The sequence below is a fragment of the Emericellopsis atlantica genome (genome assembly GCF_019669845.1).
Source record: "Emericellopsis atlantica unplaced genomic scaffold F5Z01scaffold_15, whole genome shotgun sequence".
In the NCBI taxonomy this organism is placed as follows: Eukaryota; Fungi; Ascomycota; class Sordariomycetes; order Hypocreales; family Bionectriaceae; genus Emericellopsis; species Emericellopsis atlantica.
This window is the reverse complement of record NW_025764717.1, coordinates 198,049-218,990: the sequence shown is the minus strand read 5'-3', so window position 1 is coordinate 218,990 and position 20,942 is coordinate 198,049. Positions and strand designations below refer to the sequence as shown.

Sequence of the window (20,942 nt, the reverse complement as noted above, 5' to 3'; positions counted from 1 at the left end):
TAGTGTCCCCTGCGCGCTGATGCGTAATTGATAAGGCAGCCAACACGACTGCTCTCGACCCAAGGCGCACTCAAACCAACACGAGCTCAATATTTGCGATGCGGACGACGAGCACTTATTGCAATTCTGCAGATGGGCACGTGTTGTCCTCGTATACGAGAAATTCAGTCCCGCCCGGGCGCGAAACAACAACGATCCTGCCCGTTGGTTTGCCCTCCGGACCGTCGGGCTATGATGCGGTTCTAGATCATGTTTAGTCTGCCCGCAGTGCGACGCAGCAGTAATGAGACCACGACCAACGCAACCCACATCACGTTCCTTATTCTCCCTGTGCACCTCGCTCGTTCCAATTTCTATGCGAACCCTGGACCCAATGTCCTTTTGTAGGCGAGAACGGCAAAGACGTCTTGAGGCCTCTGGAGCACGTCATTGCGCTGTGTCTCGATTGGGTAGAGATTCTCGTATTAGAACTTACACGCAACTCGGCTGATCGGTGACACCTTTGAAGTAGGGGCCTGGGCCGGTCGGGCTGTCGCGCTCTCTCGTCCTCGTATTTTCCTCACCCTTAACTTCTAGAGAGAATCGAGTAAGCAAGCCTTCGATAATGGGCTGTCGAGTATGCCGGGCGCGCAAGGTGAGCATGTGGAAGAGTCCAGGACAGCAAATAAGAAGTAAGACTGAGACAGACACAGGTGAAATGTGACGGACGACCCAACGGCTGTCGCAACTGCGAGCGTCTCCAGCTAGACTGTGTGGACGACACCTTGGGTCTCGCCTCGCCAACCGCAGGACGACGAGCAAGCCTGACATCGTTGGCGACATCCTCGCTCCGGAAAACCCGAACATACAGGAGTTGTACCAGCTGCCGCCTGTCCAAGACAAAATGCAACGGGGATAGACCACGCTGCGCAAGGTGTGGTGCAAAGGGCATCGATTGTGTGTACGACGGAGGCAGCACACCTCGCTGGGCGAAGAACTTCAGTCCCGCATCACAAGGGGTCAAGACCGAAGAGGATGTCGAAGGAGGCGGGGAAGGCGTTGAGGCACCTCCAAAAACACCACTTCTAGTTGAGCCAAGCGACTCTCTGCAGTGGCTACTATCTCCTGAGATCCCACCTCCACGACAAGTCAGGAGGCTTGTGGAGCACTACTTTGCCAACATCCACCCCATACGATGCTTCGCCTTCGTACACAAGCCCAGCTTCATGCGGCAGTTGGACAATGGTATCAATTCGGAAGATGACTCGGCCTTGTTGCACATAACATGTGCTCATGGCGCCAAGTAAGTGACCACGATCCACCGATGGGTATAGCTGACCGAGGGAGATTCCACGCATTGAGTCTAGGACAATTCGATCAAATGCCAAGTGAGGACTTTGTCAGAGCCGCAGGCAATCAGTGGGCTACCAAAGCAGAGGCCATAGTGCTGAGCCATTGTGGCAAGATCTCCATACACCGGCTCATGGTAGGTCACATCTGTCGCTGGGCTTCCTTTGACTAAAGCGCCTTGTAGGCTACCGTATTGCTATGCGACTTTCGCCACCGGCAAGGGGAGCACTCTCAGGCACTCATGCTCGGTGCTTTGGCTATACGTGCAGCGCAGTCTCTGAAGCTCCATCGCGAAACATCAGCTGACATCCTGTGCATTGATACGTCAAGTCCTTCTGTCGTTCCTCGCGAGTCTCGACGCCGCTTGATGTGGGCCTGCTATCTCCTCGACGCCTGGAACACGGATCCTTTGATCACGATGAAAGAGTCCGAGATCAAGATTCAGTTGCCCTGCAATGAACGAAACTTTGGTCTTCGCATAGCGAGTGTTACGGAGACTCTGGGAGTTGGACACGTACTGCAATGTCTCAGTCCCGCCATGGTTCCTAGGAAACCTGCGGACAACATGGGCATCATGGCCTACTACATACGCATCGTTACGCTCTGGAAGCGCATCAGCAACTATGTGTCGAAGCCCGATACCGGTCCCGCGCCGTGGCTGCCCAGCAGCGAGTTTGCCGCTTTGGACGCAGATATGTCCCGATGGAGGCGAGAGCTGCCCGAGTTTGTGGAATATTCCCCGGATACCATCTACGCAAGGCTGGACTCGAACCAACTTGGTGCGCTGATGCTGATTCACTGCACCTACCATCACGCTTACCTAGAGCTGTACAAGATCGCCTTGCCGGAGCTGTACGGACTGCCCAACTCACCCACTTTCCCGCCAGAGCAGAATGAGGCCTGGCAAGCACTGCAAGCAGAAAGCTACTTCCATGCGCGACAGATTGCACATCTGCTTGCTGAGGCAGCGGAGCACGGACCAAGGCTCCTCAGCGACGCCGCGCTGCCATGGTTTGCTCTCGAGAGTAGCCGGGTAATGATGTACTATGTTGGGCGGATCCTGCCAGCTGGCAGGGTCGATGTCAGCGAGAGGGTCAAGGAGGCCGTCGAGGCAACCGAAGCCAACGTGGAACTGCTCAAGATAATGGGGGCGCTATTCCCTGTATCGACTTTATATGCCAGCACGGTGAGCAGGTGGCTTTCCAAGATGCGCCAAGGCGTCCGAGATCTGTCACCACGCATGGCGGAAGAACATGTTGGCCTGCCAGATATCGAGATGTAAGCCCCCTCTGAGTACTTGCTTCTGAAAAGATCCTGACATGTCCAGGTCCTCCTTTGCCACATCTCACAAAGCGCTGTCGGGGTTTACCCTGCCGCCCATAGCCTTCCACGATGATCACGCCAATGGCCCCCAGATGTGTTCGTCGACTCACCCCATGTCGACCACGACGACTGCTATAGCAAGCAAAGCTACGAGCAGTCCGCCACACTGGGACACTGCGCAGCACCTTGTGGATCTGAGCAGAGGCCACACGCCGCCCAAGTGTGGGGGACTGTGCGCGAGCTTGGATCTGGACGATCTGCGGAACTTTTTGAGGGAGGACATGTTGGTCTTGGGAGATGGCAGTCTTGCAAGCAGCGAGTTGGAGAGCGCTGTCTAAGGTGCTGATTAAAATTTTCATTATGAATAAGCGATCTTTGGGTCTCAGGCTTGCAGCTTGAAGTTTGCCGGGTGGTCTTCCTAAGATTGTTGACATACCGGTAAGCCTGTACTTTGCGCATTCGAGTCTAACTACCCTGTAGTATCGCACACCAGAACCATCACAATGATTCCTTTTAGGGTTCTATCATGATTAGAATGTCAATGTTGTCTGCACCGTATCAAATACCTGCAATCAAAGAGTTCTTGATGTTTTATAATAGGCCAAATGGCAATGTGCGTTTGCTGGGGAACTTTCAAGTCAATGGCAGTCCAAGACGAACTCCATCTCGATCATGACAATTGCATTTAGATAAAGACCAATCAAATTTGCCTTGTATCTGTGAAATTCATGTAATGCATCGGCAGAGCATCCTAGGGCAATCCTTGTCAAAACCAACACAATTGCCAGATCGGTTATTTCTCCAGAAATACAGAACAAGCGACGAGCGCGTGGGCATGCTTGTCTTCTGGCTGCTGAAACGCTGGACTGCATGGTTGCCATGCCAACTGGGCCAACCTCCAGATCGAGAAAAAACATCATCCACACACACGCCCACTTGAGTTTATACTCCGGCGCGCCATCATACAAGTGGATCACGCATCCTCCCGCTTCGTACCACCATCCGTCAACATCATTGTCAACAAAGCCTTCACTGGCCGTGTTCCTGGCTACCTTACTCGAGCCACTCTGTCGCAAACCTCATTCTAGAGTACCATTAGCATGCCCTGCCACCGTCGCGCCCTGCATTGCCAAACCCCGACCCGCAGCGTGCACGACGAGTAAACACGCGGTGTGTGCTTACACAGACCGAGACATCGCGCCCCGCGACACGCGACATTCCAGAAGCGCACACCTCTCATCGCACTGGGAGAACTCACCACAAACGCATCGCCACCATCTTCATCGCGCGCGCCACCATGGACACGAGCTACCTGGCGCAGCAGGTCAACTCGAGCGTAGCCCAGCTGCATGGGCTATTCGACGAGATTGGCGTGCCCAGCCACGAGCGCGAGGCACGCGAAGCCGAGGTACGCTGACCACTCTTTGTTTACTGCGATCTTCCGTGCTGCTGCGGACATGGTACTAACTGCTCCAGCTCTTCGAGTCGCTCTCACAGGCCCTAGAAGGCCAAGTCCGCCATGTCAATGCCGAGAAGAAGGAGATGGTCGAAGAGGCCAAGAAGATCATCACAGCCATCCACCAGATGGAGACATCGCTCGACGACTCGAAACGAAGTCGCGACGACGACAGCATGCAGATCACCTACCCTCTCAACCGATGCCTAGCGCACCTCAAGGAAAAGCACCAGCAGATCCAGCGCCTACACAGGGAGCGGTTTGAGCAGGTCAAGAGTGAGTCGACTCAGCCGTCGTACACGATCTGCCCGTGCTAACGAGACAGAACTTGTCGAGGCCCTCGAATCCTACTCGTCTCACTTGGAACCTACCTTTGTCCAGATCGCTCTTCCACCCACCAGTCCCAATGCCTCGATTCCACCGACGTTTGACCTCTCGCCTAGCTATGTGGATCGCCTTGATGTTGAGTTCACCCGCGTCTACGAAGAATACACACAACGGATCGCCACCGTGCAGAGTCTAGCCAACAGTATCATATCGCTCTGGGCGGAGCTTGGCATCCCTCAGGCCCAACAGGACGGCGCCATTGTAAAGTACTACCGCGAATCGCCAGAGCAGCTCGGTCTGCACGAGGAGGATCTCGCCCGACTCCTCGCTAAGCGTGACAAGCTGTCGGAAGAGAAGAAGAACCGCGAGAAGAAGCTGCAGAGTCTCAAGGCTGCCGTGGAGGCCCTCTGGATCAAGCTCGACGTCGATGCTGGCGAGACCAAGGCTTTCCTCAACGCAAACCGCGGCTGCGGCGTTCGACAGATCAATGAATTTGAGGATGAGCTCGCCAGGCTCAATGAGCTCAAGCGACAAAACCTGCACCTGTTCGTCGAGGATTCGCGCGTCAAGCTTCAGGAACTCTGGGACTCGCTGTACTTCTCCGAGGATGAGATGCTCGAGTTTACACCTGCCTTTTCAGACGTCTACAGCGATGCCCTGCTCGAAGCTCATGAGAGGGAGGTTGCGCGGCTGGAGGCGCTCAAGGAGCAGCGCGCACCCACTCTGTCGCTGATTGACCGTCACAAGTCTCTCATCAAAGAGCGCGACGACCTTGCCACATCGAGCCAGGATGCCTCGCGGCTCATGGCCCGAGGGCAGAAGGGTGAGAAGCGTGACCCTGGCAAACTTCTCCGAGAGGAGAAGATGCGCAAGCGCATTGCGAAGGAACTGCCCAAGATCACGGCCGAACTGCGTAAGATTCTCGAGAAATGGGAGGACGAGTACGACCGACCGTTCCTGGTCTTTGGAGAGCGCTATCTGGACGAGATTGAGGCTGGCGAGGCTAAGAGAACCGCCGCACCTGGTCCTCGCTCCAAGACACCTGCCGGGCCACCAGCCTCGGCAGTCAAAGCGGCACCCAAGTCTGTGCAAAGCAAGACCACCACGAGACAGATCCCGCCGAGATCCATGACCAAGACACCCACCTCCACATACAGAAAGACGCCCGCAAAACCTGCGGCGGCACAGCCCAGTGGCAAGGCCAGTCCTAGCAGGATTCCTGCCCGCGCGCCGCTATCGAATCTCAAGCACGGCAACAACTCGCCTGAGAGGGCACGTCCAGAGTCAAGGAGTGATTTGCATAGGAACGGGGCACCCATGAGGGCACCGCCACCAAAGATGCGCGACCTGCGCTCTGTGCCCGAGCTGGAGACGCCCAGGAATCCATACAAGGGTGCCGGCATTGCGGGCAGCATTGTGCGCCAAACGGAGCCGGAGGATGTCTACGATGACAGACCCAAGGCTATGCGTGGGCTGTCCGGCACCAGTTCGAATTCGAATGGGTCATCATCTTATCACAACCAGCCCTCGTACTACGAGGACTCTTACGACTCGAGATACAACGACCCCTATGCCACTGTCCGCGCACCTGCCTCGCGTCCAGCGATTTACAGCACCTCGTCGGGGTCGTCAAGACAAATATCACAGTCATCTACGCAGATTTCTGGCTCAGAAAACTGGGAGACCTTTGACGACCACTCGGAACCCGAACCCGACGCCTCGGACGCATACTACGCCAAGTTGCGGGCTGCGCGGAACAAGCGTTTGCACGAGGGTGCCCACGAAGCGTTCCGCCCGGATAGCAGCCAGGGCAGCAAACGCATGCGAGGGCCGGCGACCGTGAGTGCTGTGATGGTGGACGCCGAGGGGAACAGGATCATCTCGGGGAGCGAGTGGACGGATGAAGATGCGTACTAAGTAATGGTCTGGTGTGGTGTGGTCGACGATGACGATGATGAGCTATGCTGGTCATGCTTGTGTGTTTGGCGTTTTTGTTTCAGCGAGAAAGGCGTAAGAGCATGGCGTTGGGGTTTTTGCGGCTGCCGCCCAATCTTGTTGTCCATTTCCAGCTGCCCTGGGCATAGGAGAGGAGAGGATGGAGACATCCACGTCCAATGTCAATTTGCACACGTGCGTCTGATCAATACCTGGTATTGAAGTACACAATGACTCTCGTGATGATCATGTCAGGCGTTGAAGGCTGAACCCCTGGAACGCCCCCCAAGACAGCCGCGCCTTAGGCCCTTCTAGCGCCGCGTCACTACCACGCGATCCCCTGACAGCAGCGTGAATTAGTGGATTGTGGTTGGTGCCTAGCCCACCAAAGGCACCCTGACCAGCCAATTGAGTTCGTGCCTTAGCTTCCATTTGGGGGTCGCCTGAGATTGGATCCGCATGACGAAACGCAGATGACAGCTGCCCTGACTTCCATCCATCCATCCGACCATCCTTCCACTGCGTCCGGCCTTCTCGCGTCAATTCACCATTGCTTGTCTGCCTGTTCTGGCGTCGTCCCTCGCTTCGTTCCATCTTTTTCCTTTTGCCGCGAGCGTTTGCTTTACCTGCCTAGCGTCGTATACGAACGAACGGAAAAACTAGTCCTCGAGATGTGACACGGAACGACGAGCCCTCGGATCCCCACGACGACGACCATGACCACAAACCAGCTTCATGGCCTGCCTGCATCCTCATCAGCGTCCTCGGCAGCCCTGCGCGGGGCGAGCCTAGCATTTCAGAACAGCAACAAGTCTCGTGGCCTGGCAGCACCCTCGACGGACTCCCACGATCGCGCGTTGGCCGCTGCGACAATAAGCGCCCAGACAACAGGGGGCAGCACCACCGGACTGCCGGACATTGACCACCAGCAAGCGCGCACCATTATCAATTCCAGGCTGCAGCAACAAACTCAATACCTATCACCCAAGAATGGAGGCAAAGACGCGAGCTTCATCGCCGCCACACTGGCGGCGAGTAGGAGCGCTAGCCCGAGTCCCAGAGTGAGGAGGTCGCCGAGCGTGAATACGATTGGATCACATACGGGGTCGCCGTCACATTATGCACACATGTCGCATCTTGGATCGCCTACCGCCACCGAACATGTCGATGCTGCGAGCATTCCGCCTACCGGGAATTTAATCCGAATGTTTGAGGGTGGTAGTCCTAGGAGAAGGCATGGAGGTAGCGTCGACGAGGGAATGATTGCGCGCAGAAGGTCGACGCCTTCGCCGAAACGGGTCCAAAGATTGCCGAGAGATCCATCCAAGGAGAGTCTAGAGGAAAAAGAGGAGGAGGCTGATCATAAGCATGAGAAAGCCCCCGATGTACCGCCCCGGCAGTCGGCCCGGCCAAAGACACCACATCCAAAGCCGGCCATTATACAGCAGAAACCGACCCCCGAGAGGATCAGCAGGAAACAGGACAAACCATCGCCGGCATCGCGGGCTCACACTCCCACCCCAACCCCGAAACCAGTGGCCGAAAGACAACCACGGACGACAAAAGATGACACCGCGAGGGATGAGGTCGAGAAGCCGAGGCCAAAGCCAAAGCCAGTGGACGCGCAGAAAAGGCCGAGCAAACCTCCAAAACCGGCAGCCGTAGACCCAAAGCCCCCCCAGACACCGACTACGAAACCAATCCCGGAGTCCACATCGTACAACATGGCGGAGCTTCGATCACCGGTACTCGGGCAATCATCATCGACGCCTGAGATTCAATCTCCAGCACCTAGAAGACTGAACAAATTGCCGTTGCCACCGCCCACTCCACCCCAGCATTCAAAGACCATCAGCCGGCCTTCCCCCCAGCTGCTATCTCCAGGCGACCCTGAGAAGCGCGACTCGCCTCGGGCCAAAAAGCCGCAACCGCAGCCACCAACACCCCCCAAACCGCGAGGAAGCACCAGGGGCGTCAACAGGGCTGGTTCGCTGAAGCACGGGCTGGGCCGTATAAAAACGAGCGAGCTGGACTTGGCGAGGACATCTGAGACTGACTCACCACAAGACGTCTTTGTCTCGGCTCCGACCTCCCCCACGTACAGCTCCCCACCACCGCAACAAACGTCGCAGCGGTTGCCGTCGCCCACTGAAAGGGACATTGGCCGCAATACCCCGTCACCCACTCGATGGTCGCAGCGACCGTCGCAGCAACCGTCGAGGAACAATCTTGACCTTGACTCGCTCACGAGCGCCATCATGGCCGGCTCCTTGGCCTCCTCACGCCTCACACCGTCCAACACGGGCTCGACGATGCCACCGATACTGCCACAGCGCACACGGTCACCTCGTCTGCGCACCACGATGCGCAATACAGCTGCGCAAAGTTCCGATAGCGAGGATGACCGGCACAAGAAGAGTCGTCGCCCCAAGCTGCGAAGCGGGAAACATGCCCACCACGAGGGTGCGCGGAAGAAGTGGCGCGACCAGATCCGCCAACGGGAGCGAAAACGATATGAAGCGGTATGGGCATCCAACAGGGGATACCACCTGCCCACCACGTCCTCCGGCACCAGCAGCATCCGTTCCGGCACCAGAGACGGGACGTCAGCAGCAGCAGCATCGTCAGTCGACTATGCCGAGTACATCGCCAACGTCGTGGTCAGGGACATTTGGCGGCGCTCGAGGCTGCCGGAGGACGAGCTGGTGGAAGTATGGGAACTCGTGGACCGGAAGAGGCGCGGCATGTTGGACCGGGCCGAGTTTGTGGTGGGCATGTGGCTCATCGACCAGCGTCTCCGGGGCCGCAAGATCCCACAGAAGGTGTCGGACAGCGTGTGGGCGAGCGCGAATGGTATGCTGCGGGTGAAGACACCCAAGAGGCATTGACCGGGGGTTCGGCTGCATGTATTTAGATAGCGCATACCCTTGCTTGCACGTAGCATAGCGTTGCTGTTTGTCTCCTGCGCGCGCTTACAATTGTACATTCACACTATTTCAGCTCTGGCTTTCTCAGCTGTCAGAATTTGCCAGTCACGGATCTTTAGACAGGGGTTGCATGAGTTCACGTTCTCTTGGAGGTTGCTCTACCATCGCTATCACGCCTTTCTGTCCTCCTTGATCAGATCGGCCGCCTTTTCCGCCACGGCATACACCGTCGTCTGGATGTTGCCCACGGGTTCAATGGGGAAGATACTGGCGTCGACGACGCGCAGACCCCTCGTGCCGTAGACGCGCAGCCTCGCGTCGACGACACCGCCGTGCTCCTTGGGCTTCATGGCGCAGCTGCACGCCGGGTGGAAGTCGCCGAGTTGCGTCCGGCGGATGATCTCGAGGCAGTTCTCCATGGTATCGCCCTTGACGTCCGGGAAGCGTCGACCGCCTGGCTTGATCATCTCCTTGAGGGGGGACGTCTCCACCAGGGTCTCGACGAACTGAATGTGGCGACTGACAATCTCAATGTCGAGCGCGTTGGCGGAGTAGTTGGGGTCCCACGCGGGCTTCTGGCCGGCGTCGGGGCTGGTGATGTGGACGCTGCCCCGGGAGAAGGGGTGGTTGTGCAGCGTCATGATGGTGATGCTGTTCTCGGGGCGGGTGGGCATGAGGTACGACGCCATGCTGGCCGGCTCGGCGAGGGTGGTGTCGACCTGGCTGGGGAAGAGCATGTACTCGACAATCGGCTCGTTGGTGTCCTCGTACAGGGCGCGGATGGCCTGGTCCTGCGCGTCCGTGAGCAAGCCCTCCTTGGACGCAAAGAGCGCCTTCTTCTTGTCGGCGGACATGACGCCGGACGCGTCGGCCAGGGGTACCTGGGCGACGCTGATGTTGGACTGTCCCATGGGACCCTCGCGGCTCGTGTTGTACTGGCCGAGGAGCATGTTGAGGACCTCGGGGTCGCGGATCACGTCGCCGGACACGATGCCGTCGGCGACCTCGAAGGATTGGCAGACGATGGGGTGGTCCTGGAGGTTCTCGCCCACGCTCTCGTTCTCGACGAGGACGGGGATGTCAAGGGCATCTAGGAGCTTCTTCTGGCCGATGCCGGACAGCTCGAGGATCTGAGGGGACTGCAGTGCGCCAGCACAGACAATGACCTCGCCTGACGTGGAAATGGTCTTCTTGTTGCCCTCCTTGTCCGAGACGAGGACGCCCGTGGCCCTGGGCTCGCTGCCTTCTGCGGTGTCAAAGACGACCTTGTGCACGAGCGTCTCGGTGAGAACGGTCAGGTTCTTCCTGCTGCGCACCTCGTCGCCATAGTATGCTGTGCCGGCAAAACTCCTGGTTTTGTCCTTGGGGTCGATGCTCGCGGGTTGCTGGTACGCACCGTACGCGGCACCATCACGCATGTCGCCCGTCATGGCCAGGCCGTGCTTTTCAAAGGCATCCAGCCACGCCTTGTTGTTGGGGCCATAGCCCTCGGAGAACGACACGTGCACGGGTCCGTCTCCCGTGAGGTTACCATCATGCCATGTCAGGCCAACGGCCTCCCTGGCCTTGGAGGGCGGCGCATGCACGGTAGCAAACTTGGCGAGATAGGGGGCCAGTCCGTCATAGTCCCAGCCCTCGTTGCCGAGCTTGGCCCAGGTGTCGAGCGAGTGCCGCGACGGGTAGACGAGCATCATAAAGTTGAGTGCCGACGACCCGCCGAGCTGCTTGCCGCGGGGCGTGTTCACACGCCTGTTGTGCAGCAGGCGCTGCGGCACCGAGTTGAAGTTCCAGTCGTAGTCCTCCTGGCCATACTGCGCGCCGACGAGACCGGGTGTTAGGACAAGGGGGCTCTTGGTGTGGTCGGCGCCGGCCTCGACGACGAGGACAGATATGCTGGGGTCCTCGGTGAGGCGGCTCGCGAGGGTGAGACCCGCGGTGCCGCCGCCCACGAGGATGTAGTCGAACGATTCAGACATTGGGTGGTGCTGGCGGGATGTGATGGGGGTACGCTTTGCGCTGGGGTCTAGATCAGAGGGTGGGATTTTGCTGGAGGAAACCTGGCGGAGGATGATACTATAAGCTGCTCGCCAGGACCCCTGAGAACGGACTCGCGGGGTGGACTGGAGGCACTGTTGGTCGGCAGTCCATCTCTGGCACGATAACGACAGTACATAGTATCCGTACCTTGGTCCTTGGCTACATAGTCATATCCAACATGTTGGAAAGGAGGGGATGGATTCTGTCGCCCTGGATCCGACCAGCTGCAGACCCCGGCGGCTGCTGCACACTGTGATTCGCGCCGCACTCGTGCCCCTGGAACTGGCTACTCCAGCCAGGACGCACGTCGCATGTGTCTGGCATCCGTATATGCGGGAATAGGGAGGGCATTCGGTGGTGGGCACCCCTTGGCAAAGTTGGCATTGGGCGGCTGGGCCACGAAGAGTGTCCAACTGCTTCGATACTGGGGTGATCATGTCGCTCGACGAACTCGACAAGATCCAAAGATTTGGATATGTGCCTGGTACGCATGACATTGCATGCCATGCTTCCTCACGACTGTTGGCCGGACAGATACAGGACACGAGTGCGCCCATGCAGATTGTGGAGTTGCACGTCCGTCCATGTGCGACAGTACATGTAGGAATGCATGGTAATTAACCTGTTGGATTCCCTGGCCTTCAGGTGCTCCAGCCTCCAAGGGACAAGGGTGTTTTGGCCAGGTTGGGACCTCGGCTCCGCGACGTGGCAGAGACGAGTTTCTCTCCTCCGTTGCCGCACATATATATGTGCGCAAGTACGTACATATTAACCTGTGTCCAGACTCAGAGTCGAAGCGAGCAGGGTTCTGCCGCTGAGAACGAACGTCTTTTTTTTTTTTTTTTTTCGTGGTCGCAGAAGCCGCAGGAGGATTCTGGCTAATTACATGCTTCTGATACCGACAGGACAAATCTGCAAAACACAAATAATTAGGGAGTCAAGCTAGGATCGGGGCCTGCCAGCATGAAAGGAGCTTTCAGGCGACCAGGCCTCAAAAATGGCACTCCCAAAATGGCTAGTATCTTCATTCTTCAACGGCTAGGTGGAGATAACTACTCTTCCTCACTGGCCGTCGCCTCATGCCAAGCAGATGCTGTCGAAATCCTACCAGCGCCTTTCGAGCCGGGGAGGCAGCCCGGGACTTCCTAGACCCATGCTCGCCTATAACATCGCCTGCTTGCGAGTTTGGAATCCTTGCTGGCCGGTTTCCCACACAGGTACTCCGTACGGATATATTTACGGAGGACGGCGTCAAAAGTTTTTAGTCGCTAAGACGCTAGAAGATCAGGGATTAGCTAGACCTATAGAATTTTTACACTATATTAAGTATAAATCTACTAGGCCGACTTTCCCCTCACTATCGAACGTTATTATAATTAATAAAATATAACTATTTTTTCTTTTAAAGCCGACCGTGAAGATACCGTATACCGATATTATAATAAAGGCTATAATTATAAGCCTTAAGGCCTTAAATAAGACTATTATCGAGGTAATAGCCCTTATAGGCGTTAGTAAGAGTATAATTAATATAATATTTACCCGCGCTATAGCGCGAGGCTTCGACCCTACCGTCCGGCCGATTATTTTTATAGACGCCCTCTTTATTAATAACTCTCGTTCTAGCTATTTTTTTAAGTAGACTATTATTAAAGAAAAGGTCTTAAAGCTTATACGCCGCGATCGATATAGAAGAGAGAAAAGCTATGCTAATATTACTAGCGATCTTAATTACTTCGGTATCGAGATATTAGTTACGACGATCCGGCGAATACTCCGTAGGGCTAGCTTCCGGAAGACTAAGCTTATAAAGAAGCCTAGTCTAATATAGAAGATAAAGAAAGAACGGCTCGAATAATACCTCGAAAGGAAGGATTAGAGCCTTAATAATTAGAAAAAGGTAATCTAGTCCGATAAGACCTCTATAATATTATTATATCGCCGCGGCGGTTATTAAATCTAGCGAACGCCTAAAGAGAAAGTTAATAAAAGCTATATTTATAAGCGATAGAAAGGGTCTTCTAAGTTTATATTCTAAGGTTACTTTTCTTACGATAAAAAAAGTCCTTATTATTATTAATACCTAAAGATTACTTAAGAGAAATAAGCCTCCGAGAAAGAACTTAAGGCTTTAAATAAAGTACTTAAGCTAAAGGTAAGGAAGATATAGGAGTTAGAGGTTAGCGTGAATTATATAAAGCTTCGCGAGGGTAAAGCCCCCGGCCGCGTATTATAATAGCGATAGATTAAAAAGACTAAAAAGCTTACGAGAGGCGGTAAAGGTAGTATCGACTAATAGCGTTATTAGAAAATTATCTTAACGCCGAAGTTAATTCCTTTCGCGAAAGAATACGAGGCTACCGGCCGGCTAAGTATATTAATTTAAGAGGATAAGGCTTTAGTATACTTATACTCTCTTTAATACTAAGTCTTCGATTAGGAAGGCGCGCGCCGCCTTCCTTAGCCTAGTAACTCGCCGGACCTTAATATAATCGAGCCTACCTAGCCGTAGATAAAGAGATATATTACGAAGAAGGGTACGCCGCGTATATAAAAAGAAGCTATTACGAGGTAGGAAAAGGCTTAGAAAGACCTCCCGTAAGAGTAGATATAGCGGTAGATTAAACGTATCCCGAGGTATATTTAGAAGGTTATTAAATTAGCGGGTAGAAATAAATACGTCGAGGGGCGGGGAACGGCGCTAGTAAATTTACACTAAAACTAGCTATTTACGTCGATATATAGAATTAGCGCGACTAAAAACTTTTAACGCCGTCCTCCGTACATATACGTACGTTACGGAGCATACTCGCACTGAGGACTCTGTGGGTGTCAGGGACTCTCGCGAGACGGTCAGGGGGCCTTGCAAGAAAACAGGATGAGAGGTTTGCCATCGGCCGGCAATGTTGCATAGGACATAGGTTCCAGATGATGTATCATCCATCATCCGCTCCCTCGGCCGAGACGCATGATAATTGCCGTCAATTGTCCAGTCCATATCACTCATCTTTTCCCCCTCGTGCGAACGTCGTGTGTCTCTTGTACCAGCTTCTCGACACCAACAGCTGCTTTTAGGCAGCACACACTACTCCCAAACATGGCGCTCCAAGCGGTCGACTTCCCGGTGAAGCCGATTGTCAAGATACACATGATCATCAACTGCGTCCTCGTCGTCATCACGCTCGCCGTCGTCGTCCTGCGCATCCTCTCCCGCCTCTCGACGTCCGCCCAGCTCGGCTGGGACGACTACCTCATCCTCCTGTCCACGCCGCTGGGCCTCGGCATGCTCACCATCCAGGGCCTCTACCTGCCCATGGGCGTGGGCTATCCCCTCGTCGAGACCCAGGCCAACCTAAAGGTCATCCTGCAGCTCATGATCTCGTACGCCCTCACCTACACGGTCGCCATCAGCATCATCAAGATCAGCGTCTTGCTGTTCTACCTGCGGGTCTTTGTCGGCAAACGCTTCCGCCGCGTCACCTTGGTCGTCATGGGCTTTGTGTGTCTCTACACCCTGGCCAACGTGCTGCTCCTCGCCCTCATGTGCCGTCCCTTTGCCGGTAACTACGATCTGACCATTCCGGCCACCTGCGCCGACCGGCCCAAGGTGTTCATCGCGATTGGCGCCTACAACATTGTCTCGGACGTGGTCATCTTGTTGCTCCCCATCCCCATGATCTGGCGTCTCAAGACCGGGCGCGAGGTCAAGGTTGGCCTGACTGGCGTCTTCCTCATTGGTCTGGTGTACGTACTCCTCCTCCTCGCCAGTATAGAATCCTCTAACAAAAACCAAGTGTCTCGGGCGTCGCCGTCGGCCGCATCTTCACACTCACATCCCTCCAGTTAGAAAACATCACCCAGACCATGGTCTGGGTCGACTTCCTCTCCACGACAGAGGTCAACCTCGCCATCCTGTGCGTCTCGCTACCCATGCTGGGCCCCCTCGTCGGCCGTCTCCGCAAGCGCCGGGGCGCCTCCAAGCTCAGCGCCACGCCGGATAAGAACTGTGACTTTGCCTCGAGCAAGGTGAGCGACAACAAGATGCGCAGGCAAGGAGGAGGAGGCGGCGGCAGTGGCGGGTCCGGGCTGCGTAGGATGGGCGACGATACCATCATGATGGACACCATCTACGATCCTGACGACAGTCATCATCACGACGCGAAGGCCATGGCTGATAACGGTCGGCATACAGATGGCAAACCGGCCGTCTCGAGCGAGGCGGAGAGCTATGACGGCAGCGAGGCCAGTCTGCGGCGTGGCAACAGCGGGATGAAGAATAATATCGTGGTGCAGACACAATAGAACGTCAATTGAACATCAAAATAGCAGAATACAAGCAGCCAATGCTGCCATGTGGTATTTAGGTATGCCATGTTTAGTAAGAATACAGGTTCTAGGGGAAAGACACCAAACGCCATGCCAGGGGGCTTAACCTAGGTATGCACATCATAGCCCCCAGGACAGAGAGTAACCGACCAACGCCTCCCTCAAGCGTAATGCTCATTATATACGCTGCTCTTCGTCCGCGTCGTACAGTGGCTGCATCTCGTGTGGTTTCCCCTTAGCTTTCCAGAGCCCGCCGCGCATCCACGTCGGCAGACGCACACCGCGTGGCATCCACCAAAAGAAGAGTCGACGCAGCTTTGGCTTCACAACCTGCCACATCTTGCCCGCAACGCGCGCAAGGGTCGCTCGCCAACGACGTGTAGAGTCCCAAGCATAGAGGCCGAGGCCGGTGACGACAAGGGTATAGATCCACCGGAGGGCATGTAAAACATCGCCCAGAACGTCGGGGAGTGGCACGTTGCCGTACTCGCGACTCAACTTCTGCGAGTGGTAGAGCGTCTCGCCGTCCTTGTTGACGGCCGCGACGCGCAGCCAGGGGGGCATGCTCGCGTCAATGTCAAAGCCGACCTCGAACCTGCCGTCCTTGCTGATCTCCTTGAGATCTGTCCACGGACCGCTATCGGCCGTGCTGTGGTCTGCGCCTTGCAGAACCCACATGTCCGTCTCCGTGTCGCCGTTCCAGCTCACGTACAGGACACCCTCGGCCGGATTGTAGAGACTGTTCGGTCTCTTGAGCGGTTTCCCGACCCAGTTACCCTTGGAAGCGCGATAGCTGTTGACGGACCCAATGGGGAACATGAGGGAGGGTCCAAAGCGCATGTCGCAGAGGACCTCGCTCGTCTCCGTGTCAAACTCGGTGAAGGAGGGGAAGAAGCCATAATCGACCAGCATGGACTTTCCACCATCCCACAATTGTGCTGAGCCCTGAGAGTCGGCGTACTTGCGGTTCGCAGGGTCGTAAACCTCGTGCAGGAGCTTGGCGGTGCGGTTCTCCTGATCGAGCTGGATCACAAGACCGCGGGAGAAGTCGTACTTGAGTGCAGGGCCGGCGCGCTCGGCCTTGGCATTGTCGAACATGGTGATGACGTCGTTGTCGTCGATGCGGATGTGGTGCTGGTACGCAAAGTCAATGGCCTTGCCGCCCGAGAGATCCTCGAACTGGTTGCCCTTGCCACCGAGCGTCCAGAGCAGCTGGCCTTCAGGCGACACGGCGTGGATCGAATGCGTGTGGCGACCCGAGACAATGTAGTTTCCGCTCTTGTCCTTGTCCATGCTGTTGATGTGAAAGTAATCAAAGCCCCTCTCCGGGGTCAACCCGTCGTCGCGACCGGCAAAGTAGCGGACCGTGTCCTCCAGAGGCACATTCTCGCTGGCGCGCCACTCAAAGAGCAGCTCGCCCGTCTCAATGTCAATCTCCTGGAACCAGCTGTCCATGATCCAGCCCTCCTTTGGCCCCCCAATGGGCCTAAGGTCCCAGGTGAGAGGCGCGTACGCGGTCAGCAGGACGGTGCCCTCCCTGGTGATGTGGAACTCGTGCAGGTCGCTCATCATGCCCTCGCCGACGGGGCGGAACGTCTTGTAGACCTGGTAGTTCTCGTCCAGCATGTAGTGGATGCCGCGACCCCAGCCCATGCTGATGCCCTCCGTGTCCTTCCAGAAGGTGAGGTACTTTTTGCCTTTGTACTCCTGCACCTGCAGGTCGGCCGCCTGTCCAAAGTCCTCGACGCCGGACCAGACGAGGTTGCCCTTACCGTCCATGATCCGTGGGCCAGCCTGGTCTTTGGGGACGGCGCGTCCCTTGGGCGTGTAGAGGTAGTATCCGTTCGTGCATCGCTCGTCCCAGCTGAGGAAGTTGACGCGGGGAATGCCGCCTTTGGCGTACGACTTGAAGGTGGTGTACGGGAAGAGACCGTACCAGCCCCAGTCGTAGAGGTGTTGCGACGAGAAGACGTCCGCGTCGGCTGCGGCTGCGACGAGGTCGAGGCTGAGCGCCGCCAGGGCTGTGACGATGGCCGTGAGCCGCATGGTTGGGGGTTCGAGAGGGCACTGACGTCGCGTCGCGTCGCGTGTCGTCGCTCGCTCGTCCGTGCGATGCGAATGGCAGGGTTCGAAGAAGAGTTGGTTCGACACGCAAAGAGCGCGGTCGACTGTAGAATCAGGAGGCCCTCCCACAGGCCAAGCGTCGATGTGGGGAGAGAACCGGGGGCGGATAAGGAGAAAGACTGGAGCACGTGCGTCTGCACAGTGGCGCAGTATCGGTACCTTAGGAATGCAGCAATGCTCTCTCTGCCTTTCTCGTCAGTGGCTGATGGAGGACCTGGCCAATGCAGGAGGACGTGTAGGGAATGAGATGTTGATGAAGTATGGGAAAAGGTCATAAGAATGCTGTTGTTGTTGTTGTTGACGTTTGGCCCAAGTGAGTTTTAACTTTGCAGTACCTGGCGTCGTGCTGATGGCGCAACTTTAAAGACATAAATCCCGCCAATTGACGCGCCTAGCCCTGAAATGGTGACGCCTCGTAGGTAGCGTGGCCGTGGCTAGTGGGGCCCACTCGGTCTAAACTCTAAGGGTCTTATCGTTATCGATACATCCGAGCGATAAGACATGTCTCACAATCACAATCTCACCTTCAAGCTGCGCTTCAATCTTGTCCAATACATCACTGAAAGCAAAACGAACAATGCAGTCACGATACTCCGTACAGAGAGTCACTACACGAATTCTGTCCATTGTGACGCGAGACCACCGCAACTCCGAGCTTGGACACTAGTAGATGTACCGGAAGCCAGCCATGCGCCTGTCCTCACCACCAGCCACTGCACCACCTTCCGCCCCAGCCGCCGTCGCCTCCGCCTCTGCCTGCTCCAGCTTCTTGTTCTCACGTTTGTGGATGAAGCGCAGGGTCAGCGCAAGCAGGGAAACAAGCACGCAGACGGCCGCGTTGGTCGCGCCTCCGGGAATGTACCGGGGACCCGTCGAGGCTGGGTACATGTACGATCCGTAGATGGTGGCCGTGTTGCCGATCATGTTGCAGATGGCGATGCAGGCGGAGCGCTTGACGAGCGGGCGGGGGAACGAGTTGGCGACCCAGGAGACGAGGATCTGGTCTGCAAGACGTCGTCAGTACGGATTGCGTTGCAAGGGCTTCATGCAAGGCTTCAATCACTTACAAGCTGCGACTGAACCCATGGGCATCAAAAATAAGGCGAAGAAGCGCGCGCCGGTGACTGTCGAGCCAGCGGCTACGGCGTTTCCCACAGCAGCGAGCAGTGAGAGACACGCAATGTGCAGCGATCGGTCCCCTGTCTTGGCCGAGCTGAGCGTCACGCACACGGATATCAGGAAAGTCGCAAACTAATTCGTCCTGTCAGCATCATGGAGTCAATGGCCATGTACAGGCCAACTCACCCAGCAAGGCGCCGTCAGCCACAGCGTCTCGATCCTTCCATATCCAAGCGTGCCGAGGATACTGGGGAAGAAGTACTGGAAACTCTGCGACAGCAGACTGATGTGCTGCAAGAGCACAAAGATGTAGAGGCGGTAGTCCTTGACCGCGAGCTTCACGCCGTCCCAGACAGAGGCATCCTGGTAAGCGTCGGCCTCGCTAATGTCCATCGACAGGCGCCACGCAGCAAACGCCTGCTCCTCCTTGTTGAGCCAGGTCGTGGTGTGCGGATAGTTGGGCAGGACAAAAGCCGCAATGATGGCAAACCCCATGGCAATGACACCCTCGATGATAAACAGCCAGCGCCAGCCAGCGAGACCCATGTCGCCCTCGAGATTGCCCAGGATGGCGGCGCCCAGCAGACCGCCAAACATGTTGGCCAGCGCGTTGCCGGCGTAGAGCCAGGCAATGCGTCTCGTGAGCTCGGCGCGGGTGTACCACGAGCTCATGAGGAAGACGGCGCCGGGAAAAAAGGGCGCCTCGACGAAACCGAGGAAGAAGCGGACGACGACGAGATGCGTAAACTTGTGCGTCGCGGCGTTGCAGGTCGACACCATGCCCCAGAGACAGCACGAGGCCGAGAGGTACAGCGATGGCTTCATCCGCGTCAGGAGTAGGTTGGACGGCAGCTGCATGAGGAGGTAGCCCACAAAGAAGATGGACGTGGCGAGGTTGAAGTCCGTCCCCGTCATGCCCAGGTCCGCCTCGAGACTCCCCTGCCGCGCCTGCGCGAGGTTGGACCGGTCGAGGAAGTTGAGCAGGTACATGGTCACCAGCATGGGCATCAGTCGTATGTCCACCTTGCGGAGGAGCTTCTTCTCGTAGGCCGTGCGTGTTGCCTCATCCTGGGCGAGGAAATGCGCAGACCATGCCCCGACGGACGCTGGGTCATCCGGGTTGATGTGGCCGGGGACGTGCTCCTTTTCGTCGAGACTGGCTTTCTTGTCCATGTTGGTTGTGGCGCCAGACGGGAAAGAGGTTGGGTATGGGTGTTACGAGAAGGGAGAGAAATGGGTGTCCCAGATAGCTGTGTTCGCAGGAACGACGAGCCTCCTTTATACGGCCGGGTCATTACCATTCATCCCCGCACCTTTCTCCGGGTTATGCCCCAGACCCAGCGCGGTGATCTGTCCGCGCCGATCTGGGGAAAGGCTTCATGACGAGGAATGGCGGCGTAGAAGCGGGGACTCCGCTTGGAGGGCGTAATGGTGTCCCGTTGGGGGCAACCAGGCTACAGGTCTCACCGGTAGAGACAAGGGGGGCGGACGTGAATGGGTGGAGGCGACACGCTGGATGTAACTGTCCGAGTTGACAACGCTCAGGCTTCTGCCCCCAACGCATTCTACATGTACTTTTGTGGTCGAGCGTGCATGGAGAAGCACGAGCCTTGTTGGATGACTGCAGCAGCAGTACTTGGCTACGCTGGCCAAGGGATCAACGCAGGGAGGGCGGGCTAATTCCCTTGCCATCTCCAAGACCAAGACGCCTCGGGGGATCAACTGCCGATGGAGCTGCCGCCTGTTCAATGAATTGGGCGGGCGATTTCCCCACGCCTCACGGATCCGACGACCTAAGGTTGCGGGCAATTTAGCCGGATCTGCAACCATGACTCCAAGCTTCTCGGATAGTGTCGATTTGCGTGAGGGGTGGTCAGCCAGCCAACCAAGTGAGAAAACTGGTTCAATATTAAAGCTCACATGACTCAAAGCTTAGACGTGACTGGCCCTTCGTCGCCGCATTCAAGTTTGTCTGTCGTAATGTGGGTTATATTAGCAAGAATATTAGACCTGCTAGGGGAGATCCAAGTACAGTGTGA

The 20,942-nt window shown here is 56.4% G+C and overlaps 7 protein-coding genes across 7 annotated transcripts; 4 read left to right on the top strand and 3 right to left on the bottom strand.

The window, feature by feature from the left end:
• Positions 1-604: 604 nt before the first annotated feature.
• Positions 605-2,990, top strand: F5Z01DRAFT_674653 (uncharacterized protein; the record flags this gene model as incomplete). The annotated part of the gene is made up of 5 exons (XM_046265066.1): positions 605-634; positions 693-1,282; positions 1,327-1,465; positions 1,514-2,607; positions 2,657-2,990. 5 exons carry the CDS (start codon positions 605-607, stop codon positions 2,988-2,990), a joined length of 2,187 nt encoding a protein of 728 aa, XP_046117694.1.
• Positions 2,991-3,561: 571 nt separating this feature from the next.
• On the top strand, positions 3,562-6,825 carry F5Z01DRAFT_656666 (microtubule associated protein-domain-containing protein). Its single transcript, XM_046263594.1, has 3 exons — positions 3,562-4,060; positions 4,129-4,384; positions 4,434-6,825. The coding sequence occupies exons 1-3, from the start codon at positions 3,950-3,952 to the stop codon at positions 6,350-6,352; spliced, it is 2,286 nt and encodes a 761-aa protein (XP_046117693.1). The 5' UTR covers positions 3,562-3,949; the 3' UTR covers positions 6,353-6,825.
• A 34-nt stretch (positions 6,826-6,859) lies between these two features.
• On the top strand, positions 6,860-9,363 carry F5Z01DRAFT_127755 (increased rDNA silencing protein 4). Its single transcript, XM_046257539.1, has one exon. The coding sequence runs from the start codon at positions 7,087-7,089 to the stop codon at positions 9,256-9,258; it is 2,172 nt and encodes a 723-aa protein (XP_046117692.1). The 5' UTR covers positions 6,860-7,086; the 3' UTR covers positions 9,259-9,363.
• Positions 9,251-11,387, bottom strand: F5Z01DRAFT_127773 (uncharacterized protein). Its single transcript, XM_046257540.1, has one exon. It carries the CDS (start codon positions 11,271-11,273, stop codon positions 9,468-9,470), a length of 1,806 nt encoding a protein of 601 aa, XP_046117691.1. The 5' UTR covers positions 11,274-11,387; the 3' UTR covers positions 9,251-9,467.
• Positions 11,388-14,066: 2,679 nt separating this feature from the next.
• F5Z01DRAFT_656663 (uncharacterized protein) lies at positions 14,067-15,677 on the top strand. Its single transcript, XM_046263593.1, has 2 exons — positions 14,067-15,078; positions 15,129-15,677. The coding sequence occupies exons 1-2, from the start codon at positions 14,303-14,305 to the stop codon at positions 15,634-15,636; spliced, it is 1,284 nt and encodes a 427-aa protein (XP_046117690.1). The 5' UTR covers positions 14,067-14,302; the 3' UTR covers positions 15,637-15,677.
• Positions 15,678-18,138, bottom strand: F5Z01DRAFT_656661 (ASST-domain-containing protein). The gene has a single exon (XM_046263592.1). It carries the CDS (start codon positions 17,704-17,706, stop codon positions 15,838-15,840), a length of 1,869 nt encoding a protein of 622 aa, XP_046117689.1. The 5' UTR covers positions 17,707-18,138; the 3' UTR covers positions 15,678-15,837.
• A 309-nt stretch (positions 18,139-18,447) lies between these two features.
• On the bottom strand, positions 18,448-20,076 carry F5Z01DRAFT_674647 (major facilitator superfamily transporter; the record flags this gene model as incomplete). The annotated part of the gene is made up of 3 exons (XM_046265065.1): positions 18,448-18,788; positions 18,852-19,035; positions 19,090-20,076. 3 exons carry the CDS (start codon positions 20,074-20,076, stop codon positions 18,448-18,450), a joined length of 1,512 nt encoding a protein of 503 aa, XP_046117688.1.
• Between the last annotated feature and the right edge of the window lie 866 nt (positions 20,077-20,942).

Excerpts from the sequence above, each read along its gene's own strand:
- F5Z01DRAFT_127755 (XM_046257539.1), top strand. The coding sequence starts at position 7,087 with ATGACCACAAACCAGCTTCATGGCCTGCCTGCATCCTCATCAGCGTCC.
- F5Z01DRAFT_656666 (XM_046263594.1), top strand. The coding sequence starts at position 3,950 with ATGGACACGAGCTACCTGGCGCAGCAGGTCAACTCGAGCGTAGCCCAG. Across the intron at positions 4,061-4,128 it reads GCGAGGCACGCGAAGCCGAG|CTCTTCGAGTCGCTCTCACA; the intron begins GTACGCTGACCA and ends TAACTGCTCCAG. Across the intron at positions 4,385-4,433 it reads GCGGTTTGAGCAGGTCAAGA|AACTTGTCGAGGCCCTCGAA; the intron begins GTGAGTCGACTC and ends CTAACGAGACAG.
- F5Z01DRAFT_656663 (XM_046263593.1), top strand. The coding sequence starts at position 14,303 with ATGATAATTGCCGTCAATTGTCCAGTCCATATCACTCATCTTTTCCCC. Across the intron at positions 15,079-15,128 it reads GTCTTCCTCATTGGTCTGGT|TGTCTCGGGCGTCGCCGTCG; the intron begins GTACGTACTCCT and ends ACAAAAACCAAG.
- F5Z01DRAFT_127773 (XM_046257540.1), bottom strand. The coding sequence starts at position 11,273 with ATGTCTGAATCGTTCGACTACATCCTCGTGGGCGGCGGCACCGCGGGT.
- F5Z01DRAFT_656661 (XM_046263592.1), bottom strand. The coding sequence starts at position 17,706 with ATGCGGCTCACGGCCATCGTCACAGCCCTGGCGGCGCTCAGCCTCGAC.